The sequence below is a fragment of the Pseudopipra pipra genome, chromosome 1 (genome assembly GCF_036250125.1).
Source record: "Pseudopipra pipra isolate bDixPip1 chromosome 1, bDixPip1.hap1, whole genome shotgun sequence".
NCBI classification, from domain to species: domain Eukaryota; kingdom Metazoa; phylum Chordata; class Aves; order Passeriformes; family Pipridae; genus Pseudopipra; species Pseudopipra pipra.
The window spans coordinates 4,503,687-4,529,343 of record NC_087549.1 but is presented as its reverse complement, the minus strand read 5'-3'; the positions used below and the strand labels follow the sequence as shown (position 1 = coordinate 4,529,343).

Genomic DNA, 25,657 nt, shown 5'->3' with positions numbered 1-25,657 from the left:
CCACAGGACACCCAGCACTTCTCAGAACTTGTACATTTTGCACAAAAGCCTGTGCCATTTGAACTACCCATAAAACTATTTCCTCATTTACCATGACCTGTTCCAGCAATACACCTGTCCGGAAATTTCAGGGCTGATTACTGTTTTCAAGGAATAAATTGCTCCAAAAGTTTTAGATCCCATTCCCAGCATCTAGTGGAGAAGATATCCCCTCTGTGGGGAAGATGCTTCATATCCTTCCCAGCTCCTCCAAGACCGACACCATTTGACCCAGGTCCTGTTTGCTCTCCATTTCCTAACTCCTCCCTCCAGTTCTATTCCTGGGCAGTCCCAAGCTTTAATCCCTGTGGCCCTCATGCTAAGGCCAAAACAGTCTGAAATTTCTAATGTCTAAATCCACAGCCAACTGTGGGGTCCCTCACACATGGAAGACTTCAACAACTCAGTTGTGTTGTAGCACAAGGAGAGCTGAATGGATTGATCTCCTCCGCCCATCCCCACGATCCATCTCCCATGACCACTGATGTTCCCCATTCCCAAGTGCCAGACACACCGTGCACTGAACAGAAATGGAAAGGCAAGGCAGGGTGTGTTGTACAAAATGAGATATCCTGGGGCACATAATGAGATAACATCTATTACCACAAATTATGAAGCGATTTACGCATAAATGAGGGTTGTCATGAAATTTAATTTTAATGGTTTGATAATCAAGTAAGAAACACAATAATTACTGTACCGATGGTTTTCAATAACTTCAAATCACTGCTAGTGGCAACACTTTTTTGTTCCCATGCAAAATACAATTCCCCTCCAAGCACTGTCTGCTATATTTTTCCATGTCAGAACAACCTGTTGGTTACCAAATCACTGGGATAAACAAGCTCAGATTCACCTCTGATTACATTCAAAACATTTCTGTCTCGTCGTAAAACTCCTTTAGCAGTGCAGCTGAATATTCCAAGACAGCTTTTCAGACAGGAGGCTCAGTTAGTCTAGAAAAACCTCTGAAGGCTGAACTTTCCAAGAGCACACGAGGGAATTTGTTTCCCTCATCATCACACGTAGCATGTTCAACTGGACAGATTAGGAAAACATGTTGACACCCCAGTGTGGTGTAACAAACATATTTTAAGTTAACTGAAGACCTTGCCAATACCTCAGCATCACTCACTGCCCCCAGAACTTCCACAGAGCAACTTGTCTGACAGATTTTTGTCAGGATACCAGTTCTCCAGTGTATTTCCCCACGGATATTAAAGAAACTCCTGAGGATGTAAAGCAGCAAAAAAATAATTCAATTTTGAATCTAGCTTTGTAATGAACCTTAAATTTATTTTCAGGAGTTCAACAAATAACCTTTCAAAACTCTTTCTCCTCTCTTTTCTGCAATATACACCCTCGCAGGTGAAGGAGGACAAATTCCTGTCTTCTCCTTCTCTCCTTAACTGAGTCGTGGTTCTCTTCCCTCCTGACCACAAACCTGTGAGAACAAAAAACCTCAAAGTAGAGCATGTTACTAATTGTCCCACAATGGGATACAAAGGAACATTTCATTTCATGTGGAAACCAGGGAGGGGAATATGAAGATCTCTAATTAACATCTTGGGATACAGAGAAAAAAAAATGAAAGGCTGATCCTTTTGTTTGTGTGTCTGCAGAACACGCAACGACGAAAGACAGAAAAATGAGTGAACAAAATAATCACTGAGCCCACTATAAAATGACAGGGAGTAAAATGTGTTTCTCTATCCTAAAATAGAGGGAAAAGAGCATCTCTTCTCGGAAACATTGCTTATATACATATGTCTCCAAGAACAGTTACAATGCACACAGTAAATAATCCCAATTACTGGCTTAAAAAATACAGCAAACTGTAAGCTTACGCTTTTCTGAAAGCTAAAATAATAATTTTCACTAGTCAGTAGAATACTCTTACTGCAGAAAAAGCCATCTATTTTCCAAATGGTCTTTTAATGCCCTAAAGGATGTCACTTTTCCTTACTAGTATAATACAATTTTTCCTGCTGTAGGCAACTGTTACTGCCCTGTCTCTAAGTTGGTTGAAGCAAACTCCTCTTCAGACCTTAAAATCAAAAGATTATGTAGTATTCTACATATTTTATCCATTTTACTTAAACATAAATAAGCCCGAGAACAGGAGGAGGTTGGAATGCACCAAGTAATATGGATACTACAAGATGGATCCCAGGGACTGCCCTGCATGGACTTTCTAAGCATCCAAAGTGGGAAACAAAGAGGGGAGAGGGAGCAGGATGCACCATTATCCTTCTTTGGAGGTCTGTGGGTAGAAAACACATTCAGTCTCACAACAGGAACGAAGAAAACAATTTCCTGCTCCCTACACTTTGTCAGAAGGGGAGATTTCACAATGATGGAGATGAATGGGGGGAGAGTAAATTACAAAAAGAAGTGAAAGTGGCCAAAGCTGGCAAAAAAAGTTATAATTTAAATAGATATGGAATGAGGAAAACACTGAAAATGAGGATGGAATCAAAAAGGTACAGGGCAGGGGAAGTGGGGGAAAAGCCTCTCTTTAAATATTTAATCAGATATTAACAGAAATCAATGTCCAGAGAAAAAAATTTATAAAAGGAGAATGTAAGAGTAGGATGCAAAACATTGTATATTTGGATTTAAAACCTTGGTTCAAATGCAAATTCCTGACAATGATTTTCCTATGTTAAAAACCAAAGATCTAGAACCATTGCTTAAAAAGTGAACATGGCAAAGGTTTTTCTTTTTTTTCTTTTTTTTTTTTTTTTGGTAAGAGTAACAAAAGGCTTTTTTTAAGAGGAGGAAGCTAATTTTGCAACAAGAATAAAACCTCATCCTTAAAAGGTTTAAATACTTGCAACAAATACCTGATCTGCCTTAATAAATGACTGTTTCAAAAGACTTACTGAAAGAGTTTGTATCTTTTACTACATAATGACTTAAGGATATTTAAGCTCAAATTATTAAGTCCATAGAAAAATAAAAGTAATTCAATCAAGGGGATGCAAAGGAATTTTATAACCTTATTTTTTACTTTATTTCTATTTGTTACATGTTCTTCCAAAAAGTGGGAATGAAAAATTTCAAGGGGTTTACCAACTACAAAAATAATGGGAAAAAGCAAGAGACATAAAAACAAAATTACAAAACAATACAGACAAGAACCAGAACATTTTGATGACTAGACTGCTTTTTAAAAAAGAAGAAAGCCAATTCTTTCCAAATAAAAGTAACAAGCACTGTATGTTACTGATATTTTCTGTCCATTCCTTGGCAAAGCAAAATTGAGAAAATTCAACCTGGGTTTGAGTCGATGTATTTCCTCTTTGTTGAGCTTTGGGAGTCACCAAGGCAAAAATCATTCCCAATTTACTGCTATTGTTACCTATTCTATACTTCTTTTTGACAACTGCATTCCTTGTAATTGATGTGGCTTTACTTTGAATTCAATATTCACACTGAGATCTGAAGACATGAAAGTATCTCCCTTTAATGAAGTTTATCAATTCCACGACTCCAGAGTGCAGCACAACTCTCCCAAAGAAGACAACGGTGCAGGGAGCCCGGGACCAAAAATAAATATTCCCTTTTTCACATTTTCATCTTTTTTAAGATGAAAATGGTGTCTAGATGTAATGATCATCTGAAGAAGATAAACCAAGCAATGTAGGGTAGAGCCAGCAGCAGGAATTCTGGGCAGATATATTATGGAAAATAATGGTTGTAGTTAGCTACAAAATGAGCTGCACATCACTGTAGTGGGGTTCTAAGAATCAATACTCACAACAGCCTACTTAATCTGAAATATATTTTCCCACAGAGATTGGGGATTGCTTTTTCTTCAATTCTATTTTTCCTTCCTGCAGTTTTCTTTGTAGGAAAGGTGATGAAAGGGCTAGGAAACCACAGAAAGAAAATTTAAAACTGAGAAAGGATAACGAACTAGTGAGATCAGGTTTTAACACCAGAACTACAGTGAGAGCAGAGGAAAATGATATTAAAACATTGTACAAAAGCAAGTTCAATGAGCTGTACACCTCAGTGCCAACTAGCTCATATTTTGTTATTTTCAGTACTACCAGATTCAGAGCCAAAATAAATTCGCTTGAAATATTGCTAAAACTTAGTGATCCACCTTAAAGAAAGCAAAACTCGTACTCTTTGACACGTGTGAAATTAAAAAGAAAACCAGGCCCCAGATGTCATCAATGGTGTATAAACAAATAACAGGGTTAAACCCAGGGTCCTTTTAGTGCTGAGAACACTCACCGCTGACACTCCCCAGCGTGCAGGATTAAATCTTCATTATTCTTAGCACTGATGGTCAACTCATGCTCTGTGGAATTGAAGACATCAAGGAGTAGATGGCACTGCCTGGTGCTGTTCAGATCGGGGAAAAAAGAACAGCACAAATTCAATAACACAGCACTGAGTTATTGTATGTCTATCAGAATTCATACCTATAAAAAATATAAATATAGATTAAAAAAACCCCACACATTTCCATACAGGTTTTATATCCTACTCTGATTTAAAGAGTATCTTATGGTTTTAATTAAAAAAAAAAAATCTTTTTTAATAACTGGATTTTTTTTTTTTTACTAAAACTAAACAGAAGGGTATATCCTAAAGAGAAGTTCCATGACAATTATGACCTGTAAAATATCAAGTCCCACAGCATTCGATCACCTGTATATATATTTTTTGTCACGCTGGAGCTTTCAGATTCAATTCTGAGGAAAAAGCCACAGAATGTTTCAGCTCTTTGAGCATTCACATAAAAAAAAAGTCTTATTATTTCAAATTACCTTGGCATGATCTCTTCAAGAAACAAATTTAAGAGCAAAAATTTAAACTGCAAGGTGCAATTCCATTAACTACAATCACTGGAATTCCATTAACTACAATCACTGGCTTGTCCACAGACCAGAGCAAGCAGCAATTAGAGCATTTAACCACCAGCACAACCACTCTGACAGAGAGAAGCCAACTCTCTCCCTTCTGTAAGACAGACAAACACAGGCACCTCTCACAGAAAACCTTTTATTTGTCAGCTACTATCCTTCAAATCCAGATTTCCCCAGAAGCATTTGGTATAAATATACCAACTTCATTTCTGGTAACCTTAGAAAATAATACTAACAAAGGTACAGAGTGGAAACTTTACTGCAAAGGTTTATTCTAATAAACATTTTAATTCCAAGTAATATCATTTATAATAATTAATGTTCTTATTAACTAAATTAATATTAATTATCATTAATAATGTGCTCACTTATTTGATTATTAATAAAATTAAATTACATTTTAATATTCTTTAATTACTATTTTATTCTAACTAATATTCTAAACAAATTACTCTAATTTATAACTTTTTCCTCCTTGTGAAACTAAGCAGAAAGAGCAGCATCGAGTGATTCTAATACAATATACATGGAAAAGGATCAGAAAATTATCAGAACCAGATACCAAAATGCCAGATACAATCATATAGTTTCAATTGTGCCTTACCAGTCTACTCTGAAATTCAAAGCTTCCTAAAAAGCTACTTAACAACACAGAAATATCCCCAAAAGGGAAGAAAGAGGAGTATGTTGGTGAGGTGAGAGTTGTCAGAGCCATCCTTCAAACAATTTGATGTTCAAGCTCCAGTTGTCTGTCTGGGGCAACCAAGAGAATTTATCCTATTGCAGAATAATTTACAGCTGGACTGAAATGTCCATTCCAAAGGCAATAAAACTCAGGAGTTCCAAGAGTTTAAGGACTGTTCTTCCACTTTGGAAAGAGGTTCTCTGGTTCATAATATGACTCTCTTTGAATATCAAGAGATGCCCTTTTCAGAGCTCATACAGGAGGGAATGTGTTGCCAACCCTTGAGACAGGAACACTCCCAGGACAAGCACAGGAGGCTGAGGTTCAGGTCACAAAAATGATAATAACCACATGACAAGCAAGCATTGCTGGGGGATGGTTCCATGTCTTTCAGCAAAAATAAAAAGCAAAAGCGGGGATGGAGGTTTTTTTAATACATATTTTAAGAGTTTTCACACCCTTTGTGTAAAGCCCCAGTGACTATTGAACACAGAGAAGAATGCGGGAAGGTGGCTGAGTGCCTGAAGCAAACATGTCAGAACTCAAGAATTTAGAACAAATAAGGAGTCATGGCTCTCGTTAGAAACTCCCTTCCTTCCCAACTCACAAGAAAGAAATAACTGGAAAGGCAGGACTCAAGTCAGCAGCAACCCTGTGGCTGGAAAGGAATGAAAAAGAAAGGGGGAAGAAAGCTTTTATCAGTTTCTATCTCATCACTGGGAGGGTGGGACGAGACCTGTAAAGTCACAGACAACCTCTGCCACTCCAGTAGATACAATGTGATGATCTGAAAGAGACCTCTAGTGTAGATAATGTTTACAAAAATAAATATGGAGAGAATTTGTTATTTATGCCACAGCAAACCCAAACAACTGTCTGAAAAAAACATTCAAGCCTCCTGCAATCTCTCTTGGCAGCAGAACCAAAGTTTTGCCAATAAAACAATTCATGCCACAAAGGACCTACACAAGCTGCTCTTCAGGACTAAACACCAACACTAATATTAAAAATTCCCAAATATGAACCCTTGAAAATTATTCATCATTATGACATTTATTTCCTCCTCTTCAAACACTACACAAAATAGTCGTGTAGGAGAAATAATTCTTTCCTTGTCAATTTTAAGTTAATTCTCCAGGGAAATCTTTCAGTAAAAAAAGTAAAAATTGAAGTTACAGAATTATTACAGTACTTTGAAAACTTGGAAGAATAAGATATTAGTATAAAAAGATTGAAGGTAACATTAAGGTAAAAAAGGGAGCATTAGGTCTTCAGAGTTAATACAGGACAGTATCAAAGAGACTAGTGGAGCAATGAAAGCCAAACACAATTAAAGATTACAAAAATATTTGAATTAAAACAGCAAGCTTCAAATACTGGAAACTGCATCCAAGTAAGGACATCAAGAAAGCATAAGCTCTGGAAAATTAGAGGTAACATCAAATTAAAGTTAAAAGGAAAAAAAAACAACACTCAAGTTGTTGAAGAGCAATTTGCTGAAGATCTGAAAACTTGCATTTTTTTTCTTTTAACATGTTACAATCAGTAGGACTGTGTAGAACTGATGCTCAGATAGGAAAGTTCCAGGGAAACAGAGAATTAATAAGAAAGTCAAATAATTCGTATCAGTTTTTCCTACATGGGAACTTACAGAAGGCCATTTGTTCCCTTTGTGAGACAGGAATTAAAGAACCCATCTCAGTGTCAGTAAATGAGATTTGAGAGGCAAATCACATTCATGCAAGTGTGATAAAGGAACTCCAAGGAGGTTTTGCTGAACTACTATATTTAAGTCCAGCCATCAAAGTGTTGCTCAAACTAGGCTCCTTATCAGAGAATTTCCAACGTCCTATTGTTTCAAGGATTTTAAGGTAATTGAGTAAATCTTAAACCATTAGTTCAACACTACATAAATAAAGTTTTTATGCAAAGTGTGTAAGTTAAAAAAAACAAACAAACAAACTTAAAACACTCAAAATAATAAATGGATCTAAAGTTGATTAAATTATATACCATAATAGCCTACTGACCTTTTGGGCTGAGAAATGCCAGGCATAAACCACAGATTTCTGGAGCTGGGAAAGCCTAGTCTGCATATACACAATTTCTCCTCCCTTTTCCAAACTATCCACCACCATATAATAGTTCAAACTGAATATTTAGTTGGTTGGGGAGGGTAGATTTTGAGTCCTCTAAGTCTAGTTAAGTAGATGTTGGTAACCACTCATCCCAGGGCAGGCAGAGAACTCCACCTTCAACAGTTCACACAATGTGAAGGGTCACCAGTGGCTTCCTAGTTTCTTGTAGAGGTTTGGGGTCATTTTAGCTCCTTTTTAAAGTTTAGGTTGAACACACCTAAAATAAGTCAGCTTGTGTTTGGGTGGGTTGGTTTTGTGGTTTATCATGGTATCATACACATGTGAACACACACATATTATGTCATCATCTAGTTTTATGCCATAAACTTATGGGCTCAGAAGCATTTCAGAGAAAAATATGAATTAGTACCATCTACCATGTCAACTGCTAATGAAAAGGAAATAAGGTTGGATCAAACAAACAAAGCCTAAAAGGAAGAATACTAAAAATCACAGCATCCAAACATTTTCCATTTCTATGATCTTCCTTATTAGTTCATGATGTTTGCTTTTGAGAAATCTTCCATAAATTTCATGTTCAAGATTTTCTTTTACAAGTGACACAAAACTTTATACAGTAGAAGGTTGTACATGAAAAAACTACAATTACAGGAACATTTTCAGTTGATTGATTTATCATTTGAACATCTCAGAATAACGTCCAAATTTAAGCCAATGCTGATATCAAACAAAAAAATTCAAGAAATCTTATTGTTTTTATTGAAAATTGAGTTAACACTGTCTTAAATATCTATTGTATAAATTAATTTCTGTCTACTGCAGAATTTAGGGTATAACTCAAACAAAAGTCAGGGACACAATAAATTGTGCCATGTTTTTAAAATCTTACAATGCCACTTACGGTTCCAAAAATAGTCACAAAATTGGGGCCATGGGAACTTCAGGCAAGTGACAGTTACCCTGTGATCTAGAAATTTCTTTCAGGGGTATTGAGATCACTGGAAGTGACAGCAGAGGATATTCTTCAGTACCATTTCACACAGCACTAAACCCCAGTGCAGCTGCAAGGAGGGCTCACCCCAGTGAACAATCTCACTGCAGCTCTGTCTCCAGCTCAGTTTTGAACAGACTTTAAACAAGAAGACCTCGAGGGGGTTGGCAAGTTTTCTGCATCCTGACTCCTCTCATTTCCCCATCAACTTTATTTTTTGCTTCTCTTCTGTTTTCTTTGAACAGCCATCCCTTCTAAAAACGGGACCTCAGGAAGGGAAGAGCAGCTTTGGCACTGATGGCAGGCAATGCTGTGCCTGTGACAACCCTATTCTCCAAAATCCACTGACAAACACAAAGAGCAACACAGCAGAACAATGATCTGGAGCATCTTTGTTGGTGCTCTTGCATCTTCAGTAGGGTCTCTCTCTAATTTAATTTTCATTAAACTATCTAAAAATGAAGTTTTCAACACTAACTTTAGATGATTAAGTCAAATTATCCATCTTACTGGCAAAAGGTCTTTTCACATATTCCAAGAAGTGTCCTCATCTGACTTCTCCCAGTTGCAAACCTTTTCAATTATGCTAAACATTCCCAGCACATCTATAAATATTTGCAGATTTATGTTCTCACATCTTCATGTGCCAAACCATACATATTTAACATTCTGATCTCAAAAATCAATTCTCTCAATCTCTAAGCTACTTTTTGCTGCCCTTCCATGAACCCACTGCAATGTTACACCATCAGCAGAGGTTAAGGTTACCAGGATGATTTAACTATTGGGTGTAACCTCCCACATATAAGGAGTTACCACTCAGTAGAATCTATACTGAACTCAATAATGTGTGTATAAATAAAGACTATATTTTAGAATGACATCCAGTCCTGAGAACATTGAAGTATATTCATTAAATCCATTGCTTGACAGATTTTTCTAATGATTTATCAGTATAATTGCACAAAACGAGAGATTTATTTGTTTTATTGAGCTGAATTTGCCTGGTTCCCATTCTGACTGGCTTTTATTATTATTATTTTTCATTAACAAAACAGTGAATTTAATACTAATTATTTTATCCATATAGCAATATCTGATTACTTTAAACAGGTCATATCTTAGTATTCCTCCTCACTAAACAGATTGCTCTTAAAGCACTCAAACAAAAGAGGTTTTTCTCCACCCTGCAAAGCTCTGTGAGATTTGAACACCTAAATATTGAGAAATACTGTAGCAAATGTGAACATTTAATTTAAAAATCTGGCTCTATAAAACTAAGAAGGGTTTCAGAAAATGCTACAGAACTTTTAGCACGTAATGAAAAGGCCTGTTAGAGCCCAGGCAAAGAAACATCCTGTTTACTCTTTCCCTTGTATAATTTGTAAATATATAACAAACAGGATTTCTAACCCAACATGACCTGCTGAAGAGGATGTGTTGCAACTTGTTGTAGTGAAAAGATGGGAAACCTCGGACACTGGAATGGAGAATCTGAAAATTATGTCTGATTTCATTAAGCCCCAAAGTTCTACTCATCAAACTGAAGATCTCTTGAGAACCCTCACCATAGCCAAGGCTGTTCTTTCTCCAAACCGCCAGCGAAACCCCGCTGGAAAATCTGGCTCCTAAACCTTAAATCCAAACCAACGCAAAGCCTCAGACCACTGCGGACTCTGTTATGAACTGATGCCTTCTCAACAAAACCAAAACATTTCATTTAATGAAATACACTAATGGTACAAAGGAAAATTAACTTGAACCTACAGTTAGATGAAGTGACTCTTTGAATTTAACAGTTTCAGACCTGCTATAATTCCTTTTTTTTTTTTTACACTGAGATACAAGAACAGAGGCTAAGTCTCAGCCCCTGCCAGAAGAGATCTGCAGCTGGTGCCTCCTCATCAGTTGTATGGGGGTTTGAAGACAGGAAGGAAAGACGATTCCCTCAAAAAAAAAATTAAAAATTTCCTTGTTCATCATCTTGAACTTGTAGATTTTACAGGTAAGAATATTCTTCCATATCTGGCTTCCCAACTTTGCTCAAAGTGAAGGCAACATTCCTGTTGCACTGAGGATTGATTCATCTACAAATTCAGACTATCCCATCGTCATTGTAATAAGCAAGACCAAAATTTTCTGACCTTTGTAGGCTCTTATTTAAGACACTTATGTGCTGATGGGACAATGGCCAGGGGCACAAGGAGATGAGCAAGCCCCTCAGTGTGCAGAGCACACCTTACCTGAATTCCTACCAGACATGCAGTATTTTTTCTGGCATTTTTCCATGCTTTTCGATAAAGGCAGTAAGGAAGGACATTCAGTGCCCACCAAAACTGGCAGATAACACCTTTGAGAGAAACAACAGGGGCATTTTGTGTATCACACAAAACTGTCAACAGAACCATTTGCATTACTCCTCCACTGGCAGTCTGGGAGCATCAGATCTGTTGGTAACTGCACTGCTTTGAGGCCTGGAATCACACCAGTATGTTTGGGGCTAAACCAATTAACATGGCTGGTCAATTACAGAAGACAATACGATTTTACTTTACAGATTTATCTCTGATTTACGGCAAACAAAGGCTTGAACAAGTAGATCCCTGAAGCCCTTCAAGATTTCATTGAGCTATGGGGCAGAACTTTCAACATTAACTCATTATCTCTTATACCCTGTTCCAGGGCTGCCTCAAACACCCCCTTTCTTGATGATGCCTTGTGAGACAATCACCCCTGCAAGTAGGAAAAAACAGAACCAAGGAATATGAGTTCCATGGTCAAAGGGACACCATTTCCCAGCACCAGGCTGTTCTGCCAGTCCCTCTGGATGGAGGCAGCTGAGTGAGCACAGGTTGATACACTCAAGCAACTAAATAAAGAAACACCAATTAAGTTTGGAAGGCTTTTACATAAACCATAATCTTCACGCTACAATGGGGGGAAAAGTGTTTTCATTAACATTTTTCCTGTTTTGTTTTTTTTTTTTCAGTAAAGGCCTAAGGGAGAAATCAGTGCTGAAAGTTTTTTTAGTTTGCTTTGACTTTTTAAGCCCAGGAGCAGGCAAGCAAATGTTTCTTATTTTTGTGGAGCTAAAAATGTAAAATAAAAATGGCAAAAATGAAAAAGAAAGGGAAAAAAATTAATGCAGATAATGAAAGCAATGATAACTTTCATTCTGAAATGATGGCTGAGGAGGTAAATTATAAAATACAATTTCTTGTAATGACTAAACAAACATAGCCCAGCGCCTCAGACAGAATTTAAGCAACAAAGTCTCAGCTGTAAATCAAAAGGAAATCAGATTAGAGTTTTTAACAGAGCAAGTACAAAATTTCACTTATAATTTGCTGTCATTGAGTGTCAGATATTGGCAGAGATGATCAACAGTCAAAAACCAAACTTTTGTTTCATTTAATGATAACAGTTATCCTGAGCAGATTGGGAGATGACATATTTCTGCTATTTTTCACTCTAAACTATAATACTGAATGCCACATGACTTCTTCTGATGGGGAATCTACACAGGGATGCACAAGACTAAAGGAAGGGTGTTACAGATCACTAAAGATAATAACATGGAACAAGCAGCAAGAGATAAGAAGAACTTAACACCAAAATGCATTCATGATTTAGCAGACAACATACATCTAATGTCATAAAAAAATAAAAATCAATAGCCTTTTGACAGGTCTGGCAAGAAAACATTTCTGAAAGAAGTGTAAATATTGCAGTATCTTTCTCCAACTCAGTAAAGCTTTTAGGCATCCTTAAAAGCAGTCACATCTTTAACTACATCTCCAATCAGCAAATCACTGACAGTTTCCACTGCCTTTAATGCTGATCACTGTGATGAACAGGCAAAGAATGAACACACACAATATGAGCTGAAGCACTTGGCTGAATTGGAGCCACTATATATAGCACCAGCTGCCACAGGACGTGTGAAACTGCTCCCTGCTGAACACAGAAACTCTCCCTTTGAATTAGCACCTCCATCTATTTTTAAAGATCTCAGGATTAAATACTTTCCTCACATCTTAAATTCCCCAGAACAGATTGACAAGGCAGGGATAGGATTTGTCCTACACAAAACACAGCTGGGGGATCTGAGCACAAAAGGGCAACTTCCCAGCAAGAGAGAGTCAAATAAAGGCATCAGGTTGGATTTGAAGCTTTTGTGGAAGGTTTGTGGTTTCACACCCAAGGTAACCTGTGACTATATGGAAGTAATTGCAGTGAACCAAAGAGCAGTTGCACTGTCCATTAAAAATACACACAATGAGAGTATAAAGGACGTTTCTGACACTGAATGGAGGGGACTGTGCATTCAAATAATAAATGTAAACTGATTATTTTAACCTGTGTAAAGACTCTTCTTCAAAACTGTTGAAAATAGATGCTGTGGTACTTCCAAGTTGTTAAAGAAAGATCACTTACTGAACCTTGACAACCTCACAAAGGCCTAAGAATGTGCAATTGCAGGGATGAAACTCTGAACATCATTAATAAGGGTCCTGGAATTTTGCAAACAGTTGTTCCAGATACCATGTTCTGATTTTGCAAGCGGCATTAAATTTGCTTTTTTAGAGCAGTTCCTGAAAGAATAAAACCATGCCTCCTGTGTTAGACTTTGAAGCAAAATGCTTGACAAACTTTCTTACCAATAAAGTGACATGGTTTTAGGTGTTTTTTATAAGAAATAGAGACAAACCTGTTATTAAAAAAAAATCTTCTTTGTCTCATTTTAAAACATTTTTTACAAAAACTATTTCAGTGTTTCATCATCTTTGCCTAACCTTAAATTCCCTTGCTGTTTGCAAAGGTTGTTATTTGCTGTACATCTGCTGTGAAATACAGAATCCGACCCCTGGTGGCAGTGCCAGGATTAAAAATTTCATTCCCTTGTCAGTCATCTTTCCTTCAGCAAGACCATGAGCTTCTTCAAACATATGATTTAGCATAAGTCACATTTTATTACTCTTCTTGCTCCAGACTTTCTCCAACTTGTCCACTTTTCTTCATGTTCAAGCCCCAAACTTTCCTTGAGGCTTTACTTCTGCTCACAGGAACAAAAGAAACATTTCAGGTTTTGCAGGCTCTGTAGCTCTCCATCCATCCTTGGACATTTTTGCCATGGTACGATACTGGTGACTCACTTCTTTCCTTTGAAAATGTAATATTCTCCCTGATATTCCCTTCTTGTCTATTTTTGGATTTCTGAAGTCTGTCATAAAAGGTTCTAGGCCCAGTAGGAATCTCTTGGATCAAGTAAGTTCTCTCTCATTATTAGTGTTGCAGTACATAATTGCACTGAAACAATCTCAGAATTTAAATCAAACAAAATTCTTGCTCCCACTATGCACAGAGGTTGGGTTTTTTTAATAATAATCCTGCTAATTATTAAAACTGATTGCACCCACTGGCTGATGCATTTTAGGCAAACAGATTTTTGTGATCACAGCATTTGACCACCATCACGTGGTTGCCACGACTTTTAAAACTCACTATGATATGTGAAACTACTCTGTGACTTCCAAGAGAAAGCAAGTACCAGAGACATGACAATTTTTTTTTCACATTCAAACACAATCATTTACACATGAATTTTGGGTAAGATTCTGCTATACAAACACAAAACTGTAACACACAACACACCACAACTGCCAAGAAAGAAGACATCAAATTTTACAATAAACATGAGATATCCTGACCCTGCTAAAATAAATCATCTTGAAAAAATGCTTGAACCTCAGAAGTTGTTGAATGCACATGGATTGCTTTAATCATAGTCTGCAGTTAAAGGAGGCTAAACTCCTAAAGGAGGAATTTTGAAAATTTGTTCACATAATTCTTTATCTACATGTTGCTGATGATACTTAAAGTTTCCAGCATGGTCTTTAAGTTATAGCCAATGTAGCAGAGACAATGAGTCAAATATTTAAGAGTCAAGAGCAGGCTTACCTTGTTGCTGGCAGGGTGCTGACACGAGTGAAGAACACCGACGGCTCTACTTCCACGTGAAGGCCCAGCGAGAGGTTCCTGTAATACCCTTCCACGTGTCCTGGTCCACCAGAGTACTTAAAGTTCAAAATGGCTTCCAGTGTCTGGAGAAATAAAAGTAAATTACCTGTTAGCTATTTTTCACTACTGTGCATTTCACAAGCTCAATTAAATTAGACCACAGAAGTGATTTGCAAATTTGCTTTCCTAACCCACCTGTTCTATTATCTCTGGAAAAAAACCCCAATCTAACAAATAACTGCAGCTTAGGCAAAGAGTTGCTTTTTTTGCCTAATCCTTTTAAAAAACTGAAGAGTACAGCACAAAGTCAGCTGGAGTTCCCTTTATGTAATTCCTCTCCATACCACATTTAACATCGAAAAAACGAAGAGCTTATTCTTGCTTAGAAGAGTTTAGGGTTTATTAAATGCTACACTCCTTCATACCCTAGAAAAATATTCCCCACTTCATTACCTGCATAATCAAATGGAAAAGCTCCAAAGCTTTTGGGCAGACAAAGATTATACAAAGCTAAAAGCATCTGGTCCCTCAACAAGTCCCTGCAAATGTAAGCTCATCACCATTAACCAACAGATTAGAACAACACTGTTGTCAGGATCTCGTGCACACACCTTGTCTTCCTTTGTGTTCATTTTATAGGGAATGGCTGGATTGCAAATATTAAAAATGAAAATGATTCTCTAGCACTCATTGCTCTCAGCAGCACTGAGCCCTTACTTCTGTGAGGAAATTTTGGGTTTTCTGTCTTTTTCCTCAATGAACAGCTTATGGGAAGCTTCCGATACCATTCCCCACATTATCATCAGTGTTCAAGATCAGAACAAACCCCTGATCCCTCCAAAGAGGTTATGCACCACCTCTTCTTTCATTATGTTCTTGAAATACAATTTGCTGGATGCAAGTGAGGATTTGGGAAGTCTCACTGGATTTTTTTTTTCTCAGTTTTCATTCTGGTCCTCGGGCAGCTGCTGCTGCCACATCTCAGAGCAAGGACAGAGGTAGTGCCAGCCCTCCACCCTAACATGGACACGACATACTATGCTAGAGCCTGTGTCTACAAGGATAGATGTTTCCTTCAAAACATTTATAAACAACTCCAATCTCCTCTTTGGTTGGCTTTTAGCACATTTATTTAAAAAAAGCAAAACCCAAACCTCACACCAACAACTTATCCAGGAAAGCAATTCTATTTAGCAGATGCCATCAATCCTCAGACAAGTAAAAGTACTCTCCCTTTCTACAGAAGATTTACAAAACAATTTATGAAACCTGTTAAGTTTTTTTTCCATAAGCTCTAAGGAACAATCTAAGGATTTTCTAACTTGCAAAAAAACATTTATGTTTGCTACCCATTCTTGTCTGAGTCTGGCTGAGGGAAAAGAAACGTAGATAGAATCAATTCCTTAAATGACCACAATCCAGTGATTTAAAGAACACCAAATTGAAAAGTTTGACATTTTTGCTGCATGTTCTGCTATTTCCAGCCTGCTTTTAAGTGGGCTAACTCCAATTTCTAATTTAGTTTCATTAAAATTCATGAGAGTCACCTTACAACACAAATAAAAACCTTCACTGGGCACGCCGGACATACTCGTCCACCGTGTTTATGTCAATTCCTAATTGCAGTTAATGAACTCAAGTTTATGTTATGTCAGGAGAGCTAATCAATATTAAACACAAAAATAAAAAAGCACAAACCCATTCAAAACATACTTCATCCTAATTAACCAGCTGGACCATTTAATACAAATCAGAGCCAGGCTCCATAAGTACAGGGATCTGACACTACTCACATGGCAATGTGAGAATGGGCTTCAATTCCAATTGGGGAATTGTGAAAGCTCTATGCATGTTCTGCATTATTGCTGTAATACTCACAATATCCTGCTTGGAAAAGCTACTGTGCTATGGATCCATGGTTTGTTCTCCACAGCACCACAGCACAAAGCTTCTTTATTAGGCCCAGACCCATATAAGGACAGGTAAACACATCACAAATGTTAGTTTGAAAGGTCACAGAGCATTATCATTCCAGATTCAAAACCCTTAACATCCTATACCAAGTGAAAAACCTCCAGAAAAAAAGCTGAAAAATACAACTATTATGTGTCATTAATGAGCAGAAGGGTTTGAGGGCACCATCATCATCTTGGTCCCTGTTGTAGTGAGGAATTTCTGAAAGAAGCCCTGATGATGACACTGTGTGTCCCCCACACCCCAGGCTAAAGAACATGAAAAAGAAAACCTAATGGTCCTCTAATAATCTGACAGCAGTAGGACATCCCTTCTCACCAAAAATGTAAGGTCTAACTGGGGACATTTAACACTGAGGACACGAGAGATTTTGAGTATCTCTGAGAACACCCAAATCCATATTCTTTCTCTGGCCATAATATTCTGCAGTGGTCTACAAATGTACACACAAAGATAAAGCATCAGGACTGGAGATGGATGTGTTGAGGGAGCATGACTGAAAAAAAAAAAATAATTTTTTCAGAAGCCTTCAGGTGATTAGAAAGAGTTTTATTGCTCAGGATTTATATAATATGAACAGAGGAAAAAAAAAAAAACAAACAACCAAATTCAATCTCCTTTAAAGCCCCCTACACACATGTACCTCGGAAAGGACTCCACATCCAATATGAAAGATTGATTTCCTATCTGTATGATAGCAAAAAAAAAAATCCCTACACTTTCATAAACCTATAAAGCTCCAGTTTAAAGTATTTTACCACTCTCTCCCACAGCACCTGCAGAGAAGAGCAGCCCAAGTGCTACAGCCCCCAATTTAAATAATGTTGTATCCTCACTCCTTGTCAAACCTACGCAAATCACAGTCTGAGCTGCAGATTCTCCTCATCTTTACAAATACCAATGGAATTTATTAGACTTCTCCAAACTGCATCCCTGCAGACTAAAAACGAGATGGCAGGGTGTCACTATGAATATCATTCTGCCTCTGGATGATCCATAAAAAAGAAAAGGAAGGAAGAATGGAGCACACTGGACTGTCACAGCAGGTAGGCAGGAAAAGAAGCCTATTGATAGCTGAACACATCTGGAATTCAGAAAACCTGTGGAAAGGAGGGAGATTCTTGTTTCTAAGCTGAGGTCCATTCTGGAAATTCAACAGTAAAAATATGGATACATTACTTATTATTACCACGATGGCTTTGGCTTGATAAATTTTAACTATTTCACTGATCCTTCCTTCTATTGATGAAAAAAAGGAAACAGAAGTGTTTCTGCATGTAAGTTCCAAGTGACTCTTACCCAACAGCACCCGATATCAATAACACCTACAAGAAATATTTTAAGGATAAACTATAAAAAATCACTGGTTTGGTTTCTCATGCATTTTTCCCTCAGACTGTTTTCTGCATAGAGCTGGTACCAGCTTTTTTTTTTTTCTCTCCAGTTTGTTCATGGAAATCTTTCCCATATTCACTTTCCTAATAGAATTAAAACAAAATTAGAGAAGAACTGCTGTTTGAGTAACAGGATGCCACTAACAAAAAGCAAACTGTTGGGCGCTAAAGTTTCCCAGCTAACTGAGAACTGCCAGTCCCCTTCTGCCAGTCCCTCAGGAGCCTCTGAACAGCAATACCTTTCCATACTCATTTTTAATTGCCAATTCAATTACAATCTACAGCTCAGATCGTGTATTTCTACTGAACTACCACTACAGCACCTCCTACCCCGAAGTAAAGAGTAAAATCTAAAGAGAAGTTCCATCTAATCCTACAGTTTATTGGTACTTGTGCAGAAGCTGGAACATTACTGACTGAGAACTGATCTCCCCAAAACAGCCAATGACACAAGAAATAGAGAAATGAATGGGGAAGGAGCAGAGTGAAGGGGATTTCTTGTGCTGGATGGTGCTCAGTCCTTTCTTTATACTTTGTCTCTAGTAAGTGGGATTGACTGACTACCAGAGTCAAGGAGCTTTGCCCCCAAAAAGTGTTCAAAGTTCTGTGTAGCAGAACCCACTATTTTAGCTCAAGAAGTTGTCTTAGACCAAGAGTATGTTAAGGGAACTATAACTCAAGGATATAAGAATCCACCTGCAGAGATTCAGTCATTAAATCCTCTATGTAAACAAAAATAAACATTCCACAGAAGAACATAAAACATCAGCTTAATTTAATATTAGCAACTCTCCTAATTGGACTTTTTTTAAGAAAACATCCTTCAAGATATGAAAAGCTTTAAAAGACTCATTTTCTTTTAAAAAACCTTTAAAAACTGTTGCACAGCAAGATTAGAAATAATCAACAAAGAAACGACCAACGAGAACAATATACACAATGCATGACAGTAATCAAATTTATAGTGATATATTGTAAATGAGTAAACAATCAATAGATGTTCATATACTTTCCTCCTCTCTGTTGCAAAATACTTTTATACATCTAAATTTTTGGTTTCATAAACTTTACAAACTTGGAAACAGTTCAGGTCAGAAGCTCCTGGGTTTAATTCTTATATCATCTATTTTGCTTGGTAGATGTGTTTCTTTATTCTTTGTTTCTTTATTCCTATGCAATTTTACTGGCAATAACTCTATGTTTATCCCTGTGTGTATCTTGCTACAGGAAGAATAAGAGGATTCTGTTATTATTATATTATTTTTTCTTGCAGTGTCCCATCACCACAAATCCTGCTTTCCGTGTTTCAGAGAGCAAGGCAAGATTTTGCCCTCAACTTTTTTCCAAACTGTAACATTCATTTTTGAAATATTTATAATCAGTGTTTTCCATAACTAAATTAACAAATCATACTTTGTAAGAAAGGCTTACATACATTACATTACCTTTTCAGGTCTTTTCCAAATTCCCTTAGCATAATAAAAGTGACACTAAGGAGATCTCAGCATTTAATACAAGATGAAATGTCAATACTTGGCTACAGGCAGTTTGCTCCTGAGAAACTGTAGATGCTGACTCCAGTAACAGTAAAGAAATACCAGACTGTACCATTGCAGACTCCTCCTTTAGACAGAACATTTAAAAACTAAAAACTAAGGTAAAAAAATCAGCATGAAGACCAGATAAAAGCTATACCAATTCAGAATATGATCTTTCCATTTCAGTTCTGAATGCCTTCTAGAACACAATTCTTGCTAACAAGTATAATTACTCATGGGATTAGGGCTTGAAATTTGAAAAAGAATTTATTCTAGGTGTGTAATATTCAAATACAACTTCCTTTGGGAAAAAAAAATATACATATATATATACATATATATATATATATATATATATATACACACGTATTACTTGCCCAACAGTAAACATTATTTATTCCCAAATCCCATCCTGATCCTGATCTGTTTCTCATCCAAATTCCCACTAGCAGCACCCTCTCCATGCATTCATGAGTGTTCAGCCACTCTTTCTGATTTTAGCTCCTTTTCTCACTTGATGCTTTTTGTTTTCTGGTTTGTTTGGGTGTTGTTGCTTTTTTCCACGAACCAACCATAAACCAATTTTGTTAAATTCTCTCTGCCTCCCTCCTTTCCTCTTCTTCTCTGACCATTCCACTCCCATACTCGACTCTGACGGGCAATCAGTGATATTCATTTGCAATAAAGAGAAATAAAAATGCACCACATCATCAGTTCCATCTCACAAAAGGCACCAGAGGATCTGTCTCTACAAAACTGATTTCTCAATTTCTCCTATTGTGTGGCACACTTAAAATCCTTAAAGAGCTTTGAGTATTGTGTAAATAAATCATGGATCAGGAATTTCAGCTGCCTAACTGTAACCAATTCAATTACCTGGCAGTAACAAGGAGAAAGAGAGTTTCTCAAATTAACCACACTCTTTCCAACAGCAGAGGAAACCCTGGCAATGCACAACCTACCAGAGATGGCCCATGAAAAACGTGCATTACTGGAGCAAACCCAAAAAGGTTGTTTTGAAGCCAAGCCCATGGGATGTGCTGCTCCAGCAACATGGTTCAAATGGAAATACAGCGCATGGAACACAGTTGGATGGGGTTTTTTAAGGGAAAGACCAAAACATGAGCATTGGGAGGGAAATGGAGATGCCTACAGAGCTGAAACCAAGGAAAATGGGACTCAAACACATCAAGCTTCCACTCCTTGTAGCAATTTGTGAATATAAAGTCTGTATCTATATTTAGAGTTGATCTCAAAATTTAGTCCTGACATTTGGAAATGCACACACCTCTGCCTGTGTATCCATTTGGCTCCCAGAATTAATAGAGATTAGCACTTTCTTGAGCTTTGCATATATAACGATCTAGCAAAAGACAAATATTTGTGACTTTTGCTTCTTCCTCCCATCACTGAGTCTACATCCCATGAACCCACAGGGTAATTTGACAAAGAGTAAAGTCTGTGTAAAAATCAGGCTTAAAGGATAAATTTGTGTAAAAAAAAATAGGCTTAGCAACAGTGGTGGGAGAAGCAACAGGTGCCTTTATGTCCATGGGCTGAATATCCTCCTGCCCCCTTGTTCTCAGGAGGACAAAATGGAGAAGAAAACACTCCCACACCACTCCGACAACACTCCAAGAGGAGAAGTAGAGAAACTGCTGAGTAGCTCCAAATTCTGTAATTCTCTTTAGAAGGACAAAAATCTCCAATCTAATAGAAAAAAATCTTCCAACTAAATGCCAGTAGCATCATGTCTTTATTACTCACTCCCTAAGAAAGGAACAGCATTACTGAAATCTGAGCATTCTCACAACATTCTCCATGACTTCTGAGATACACACAATTCTGAGCATTGAGTCTTTGGACCAGTCTCTTACTGCAAAACTCAGTCCTTAAGGGCTTGGATGTTGTTGATATCTTCAAGGCTTCTTCCATGCAGGAATTCACATCATTCCTTTGCACTCGGACCTTCCTTTACTTTAAATACTGGTGTTTAAAGGACATTTAGGAGGAAAAGTGTGGTATGTCAGTCATGGTAAGGACAGCATCAAGCCTTAGCCTCACAAGGTTTAACTCAAGATCAGTATTATTCCAAAACCGAAAATAAAGACTGATATCTTTAATGTCTGGAACAATCTTAGGCTGCCCAGGAAAGGTCCACATTAAGAAATGAAGATTAGAAGTGGAACACATGAACAAATGTAGATGAAGTTTTCTGCCCATGGAAAACACTACCTGATGGTTGATAAAAAAAAGGAAATTATACCATAAACTGAATTTTTACATGAAAATAATTGGTGGAATGAGTGTGCAGTGATATCACAGAATCATAGATTCATTAAGGTTGGAAAAGATCTCCAAGATCATCAAATCCAGACACACAGAAAGGAATCTATTCATTGCAGTCTCTCTCACTGGAGAATATTAGTCCTTTCACTAATAGGTAACCTGTCTGGTTTTCTGATTAAAAAGTATCCTTTAGGTTTTCTGTATTTTTATAAATGATGCAACAACTCTCCTTCCCTTTTTTAGCTAAAATATAAATTCTCTGTTTTTAAGGAGACATTAAACAGCCAAGAAAGAGCAGAAAGCAGAATGCCAATCATGAAGCAAATCTAAATCTACTGGAATATCTAATTGTTCAAGGTAGAATTCTTTATTTTCCCCAAACAGGAAAAAGGGACTCTCTCTGTAGATATTGTTCCTTAGAACACCAAACAGTGCAGTAATTGATAGCAAGAGCCCTGATATATGCATTAGGAAAAGGATATGCATATGTAATGAACTTGTAGTGCAGATGTAACCATCCTCCAGGACTGAGCTGCAGCACACACTCTCCATGCTAATTTTTCTCCTCTGTATTCCATTAAAAATATACATGGCAACTACAAAAGCCATGACAAAATTCTTACCAACTGATTAAGCAATGAAATAAATTGTGCCTCTGCAGCAAGTCAGACCTTTCCATGTACAAATACAAAGAAAGCCCACATTGTTATTCCTGTTAAGCTTCTTTATCAGTCTAACAAAAAATTAAGTATAATTTTTAGTACATATGTTAATCAGGTGATTTCACACAGCAGCCAAGAAGGTGCCTGTTGTGTTGTGTTGCTGCTCTGGTGCAGTTGTTACTCAAGTACCCCCACTGCTCACACACTGACTTCCAGCAGCAATTTTTGCAGCACACCAGTGTTTATCGAGCTCATCCATCCACATTTCTGTCTAGTTAAACCCTGAACAATGAAAGTGCTGCATCCCCTTGTAAAAATAGCACAATGGCAACGACAAGTAGCTGAAGCTAAATATAGCTCCTGCAGGCATATGCCTGGGAATTAAATAGTACATTTTACCTCTCTCCAATCCTAAATCAGTAAGCTTCTACAAGGAATCTCTAGTGAATACACACAGGAGCTCAATAAATCCCCCTTAAGCTTACAAGGCATATTCTGAATCTGTGCTGGCTAAAAATAGCCATGTTTATAACGAGAATGGAGATGTGAGCAGAATAATATTAAGTTTAAAGGCAGGCATGGTGTAGTCATTCCACATTAAAAAACCAGGGTGAATCAAAGGTCATTCTGACAAACAGATGCACAGGCTGACAGATGAAATATAGTATACAGCAATCTTGTACTGAAGAGCATTCATCTCTTATTGAACTCTGCACTTCCTAATTGCTATTGCAGCCACACATTCACGAGTGATTTTGTGTGCATTTTTTAGCTGGAAGTTTTTACTTCCAAAAGACAGGAGTATACAGCATTATTCCAGTGGACAGTATTCCCTCCTAGAGTTTAAATCCCCTCTGGAAATATTCAGGAAATATAATACATAATTCTTTTTTAGTATTAATCACAGAATTCTGCCTTCTTTAATTAAAGGCAAATTGCCTCCAGGGTCCTACCATTGCAGCCAGATGCCCAAGGGGCTGATGGACATTCTTAAACGCCTCAGATTTTGTACCTCCACCAGCCTGGATCCCAGCACTGCTGACCACAGTTATCACAGCATCTCCTCCTTGGCCGAGCCACAGATGGAGAGATTAAAAACCATTTAAACACAAGTAAGTCATATGTGGAACATTCCTATGGAGAGTTTTCTGCCTGCTGACACTAAACTGCAGAATCTGTCACAAAAAACGTGTGCAGGGGAATTGGGAAGCCCTGCACCCTGTTCTGGGAGGACTTGAAGGAATGGAGGGGTAAGTCACCACACGTGGTCCTCAGTCATTTCTTTGATTCTGAAATCAGAGAATCACAGAATGGTTTGGGTTGGAAGGGACCTTCAAGATCATCTCATTTCAACCCCTCTTCCACAGGCAGGGACACCTTCCACTAGACCAGGTTGTTCAGAGCCTCATCCAGCCTGACCTTGAACATTTCCAGGGATGGGGCAGCCACAGCCTCTCTGGGCAACCTGTGCCAGGGCCTCAACATTCTCTGGGTAAAGAACTTCTTTCTAATATGTAATCTAAATCTATTCTCACTTTGGAGCCATTCCCCCCTGTCCTGCCACTACATGCCCTTGTAAACAGACCCTCTACATCTTTCTTGCAGGCTCTCTTCAGGTACCAGAAGGCCACAATGAGGTCACCCCAAAGCCTTCTCTGTTCCAGGCAGAAGAATCCCAGTTTCTCAGCCTTTCCTCATAGGAGAGGTGCTCCAGCCCTCTAATCACCTTTGTGGCCTCCTCTGGACTCACTTCAAAAGGCTGATGTCCTTCTTGGGCTGACAACCCCAGGGCAGCACTGCAGGTGGGGTCTCACCAGAGCAGAGTAGAGGGGCAGAACACCCTCCCTCAACCTGGTGCCCACATTGCTTTTGATAAATCCTGCCCTGACTCCGAAGTAGGAAGGTACAAAGAGAGAGTAAACGCAGTGTTAGACGTTGATGAACAAATCACACACGTACACACATCCTGCAAGGGGGAAATTCCTCTATGCAGAGACCAGCAACTCAGCCTGGTTCTCCCAGCAATGGCTAAGAACACTCTGGTTGCTGTAAAGAAGCACTACTGAATGTATTTCCTTACTGAAACCTGTTCATTGCACCCTGTAGGCAGAGACTCCATGAGTGAAGACACAAGATGCTGGCAGATACCTTCTCCCTAAAGGAACACACCCATGAGACGTGGACAACACCAACTTGTGGGCACCATGGTGCAAAGAACATGTATGCAGCATAAACACCCCACATATAAATAACATATAAAACCAGTCACAACCCAGAAAGAACATCAGGAAAAATCACAAACAAGTGCTGAAGAAATGACTCCCCAGTTTGGAATGACAGGTCTGATCAATCAATCATCCACAAGCAGGTCACCTCTCACTTTTGAGAGCTTTTTTAAACACCTGGCTGCTGCAGACTCAGCAATCGAGCATTATCTTTCAGTATATATTCTGAGTAAAGCAAATGAGAATTTTAGAAAGCTGCATGACACTGGTAAGGTCTGCAAGTGGGAGGGTGCATCTCTTCCACCCTTCCCACCAAAGCAACACCAACAAGCCTGACTCTGCTCACATGAAACAACCTGAAGTCCCTGGGTAACACAGTGAAGTTATTCAGTTTTGGTTTTTCGTGCCAAACAGTTCTCCGCTGTTTCACACTTACCAACACAGCCCATCCCTTCTTTGTGCCTTTTACTTCTACCAAGTCTATGAGAAAAGGAGCTAAGACTGCACCACAAGTAAGGTAAGGACAGAGGAAACTTTCTGTTTTGTTCTCCATTCCTTCACTTTCTAATATTCTATTCCTAATATTCTACTTGCCTTTTGCATTGCTACTAAAAATTACCAGCTTTGTAGAACATCTCATGCCTCCAGGATCTCCACTCTGCATGGCAATGGTTAATTCAGAGCCCATCACTGTGCTTTTGGAATTAAGACTCTATTTTCTTCAGGTGCATTACTTTACAATACACATGTGGATCACTGCTGATCTTCACCTCAATTTTTAACAACATACCTCTGTTGCAGGATAAGCTCGTAATCCCCAAGATCTGATTTTCGTGTGTGGTACCCTTGATAAA

General features: G+C 38.0%; 1 protein-coding gene across 6 annotated transcripts in view; it reads right to left on the bottom strand.

Moving 5' to 3' along the window:
- The window catches only part of TRAPPC9 (trafficking protein particle complex subunit 9), a 461,153-nt gene that overhangs the window by 296,318 nt on the left and 139,178 nt on the right, over window positions 1-25,657 (bottom strand). For 5 of the 6 annotated variants that reach the window (XM_064644108.1, XM_064644094.1, XM_064644118.1 and 2 more), the window contains 2 exons: window positions 14,662-14,804; window positions 4,288-4,398 (listed from right to left, as the gene is read on the bottom strand). In XM_064644108.1, the coding sequence (XP_064500178.1) occupies window positions 4,288-4,398; window positions 14,662-14,804 (254 nt within the window). Of the gene's footprint in view, window positions 1-671; window positions 1,484-4,287; window positions 4,399-14,661; window positions 14,805-25,657 lie in introns of those variants that run through there. The other variant, XM_064644132.1, reaches the window with a different exon arrangement.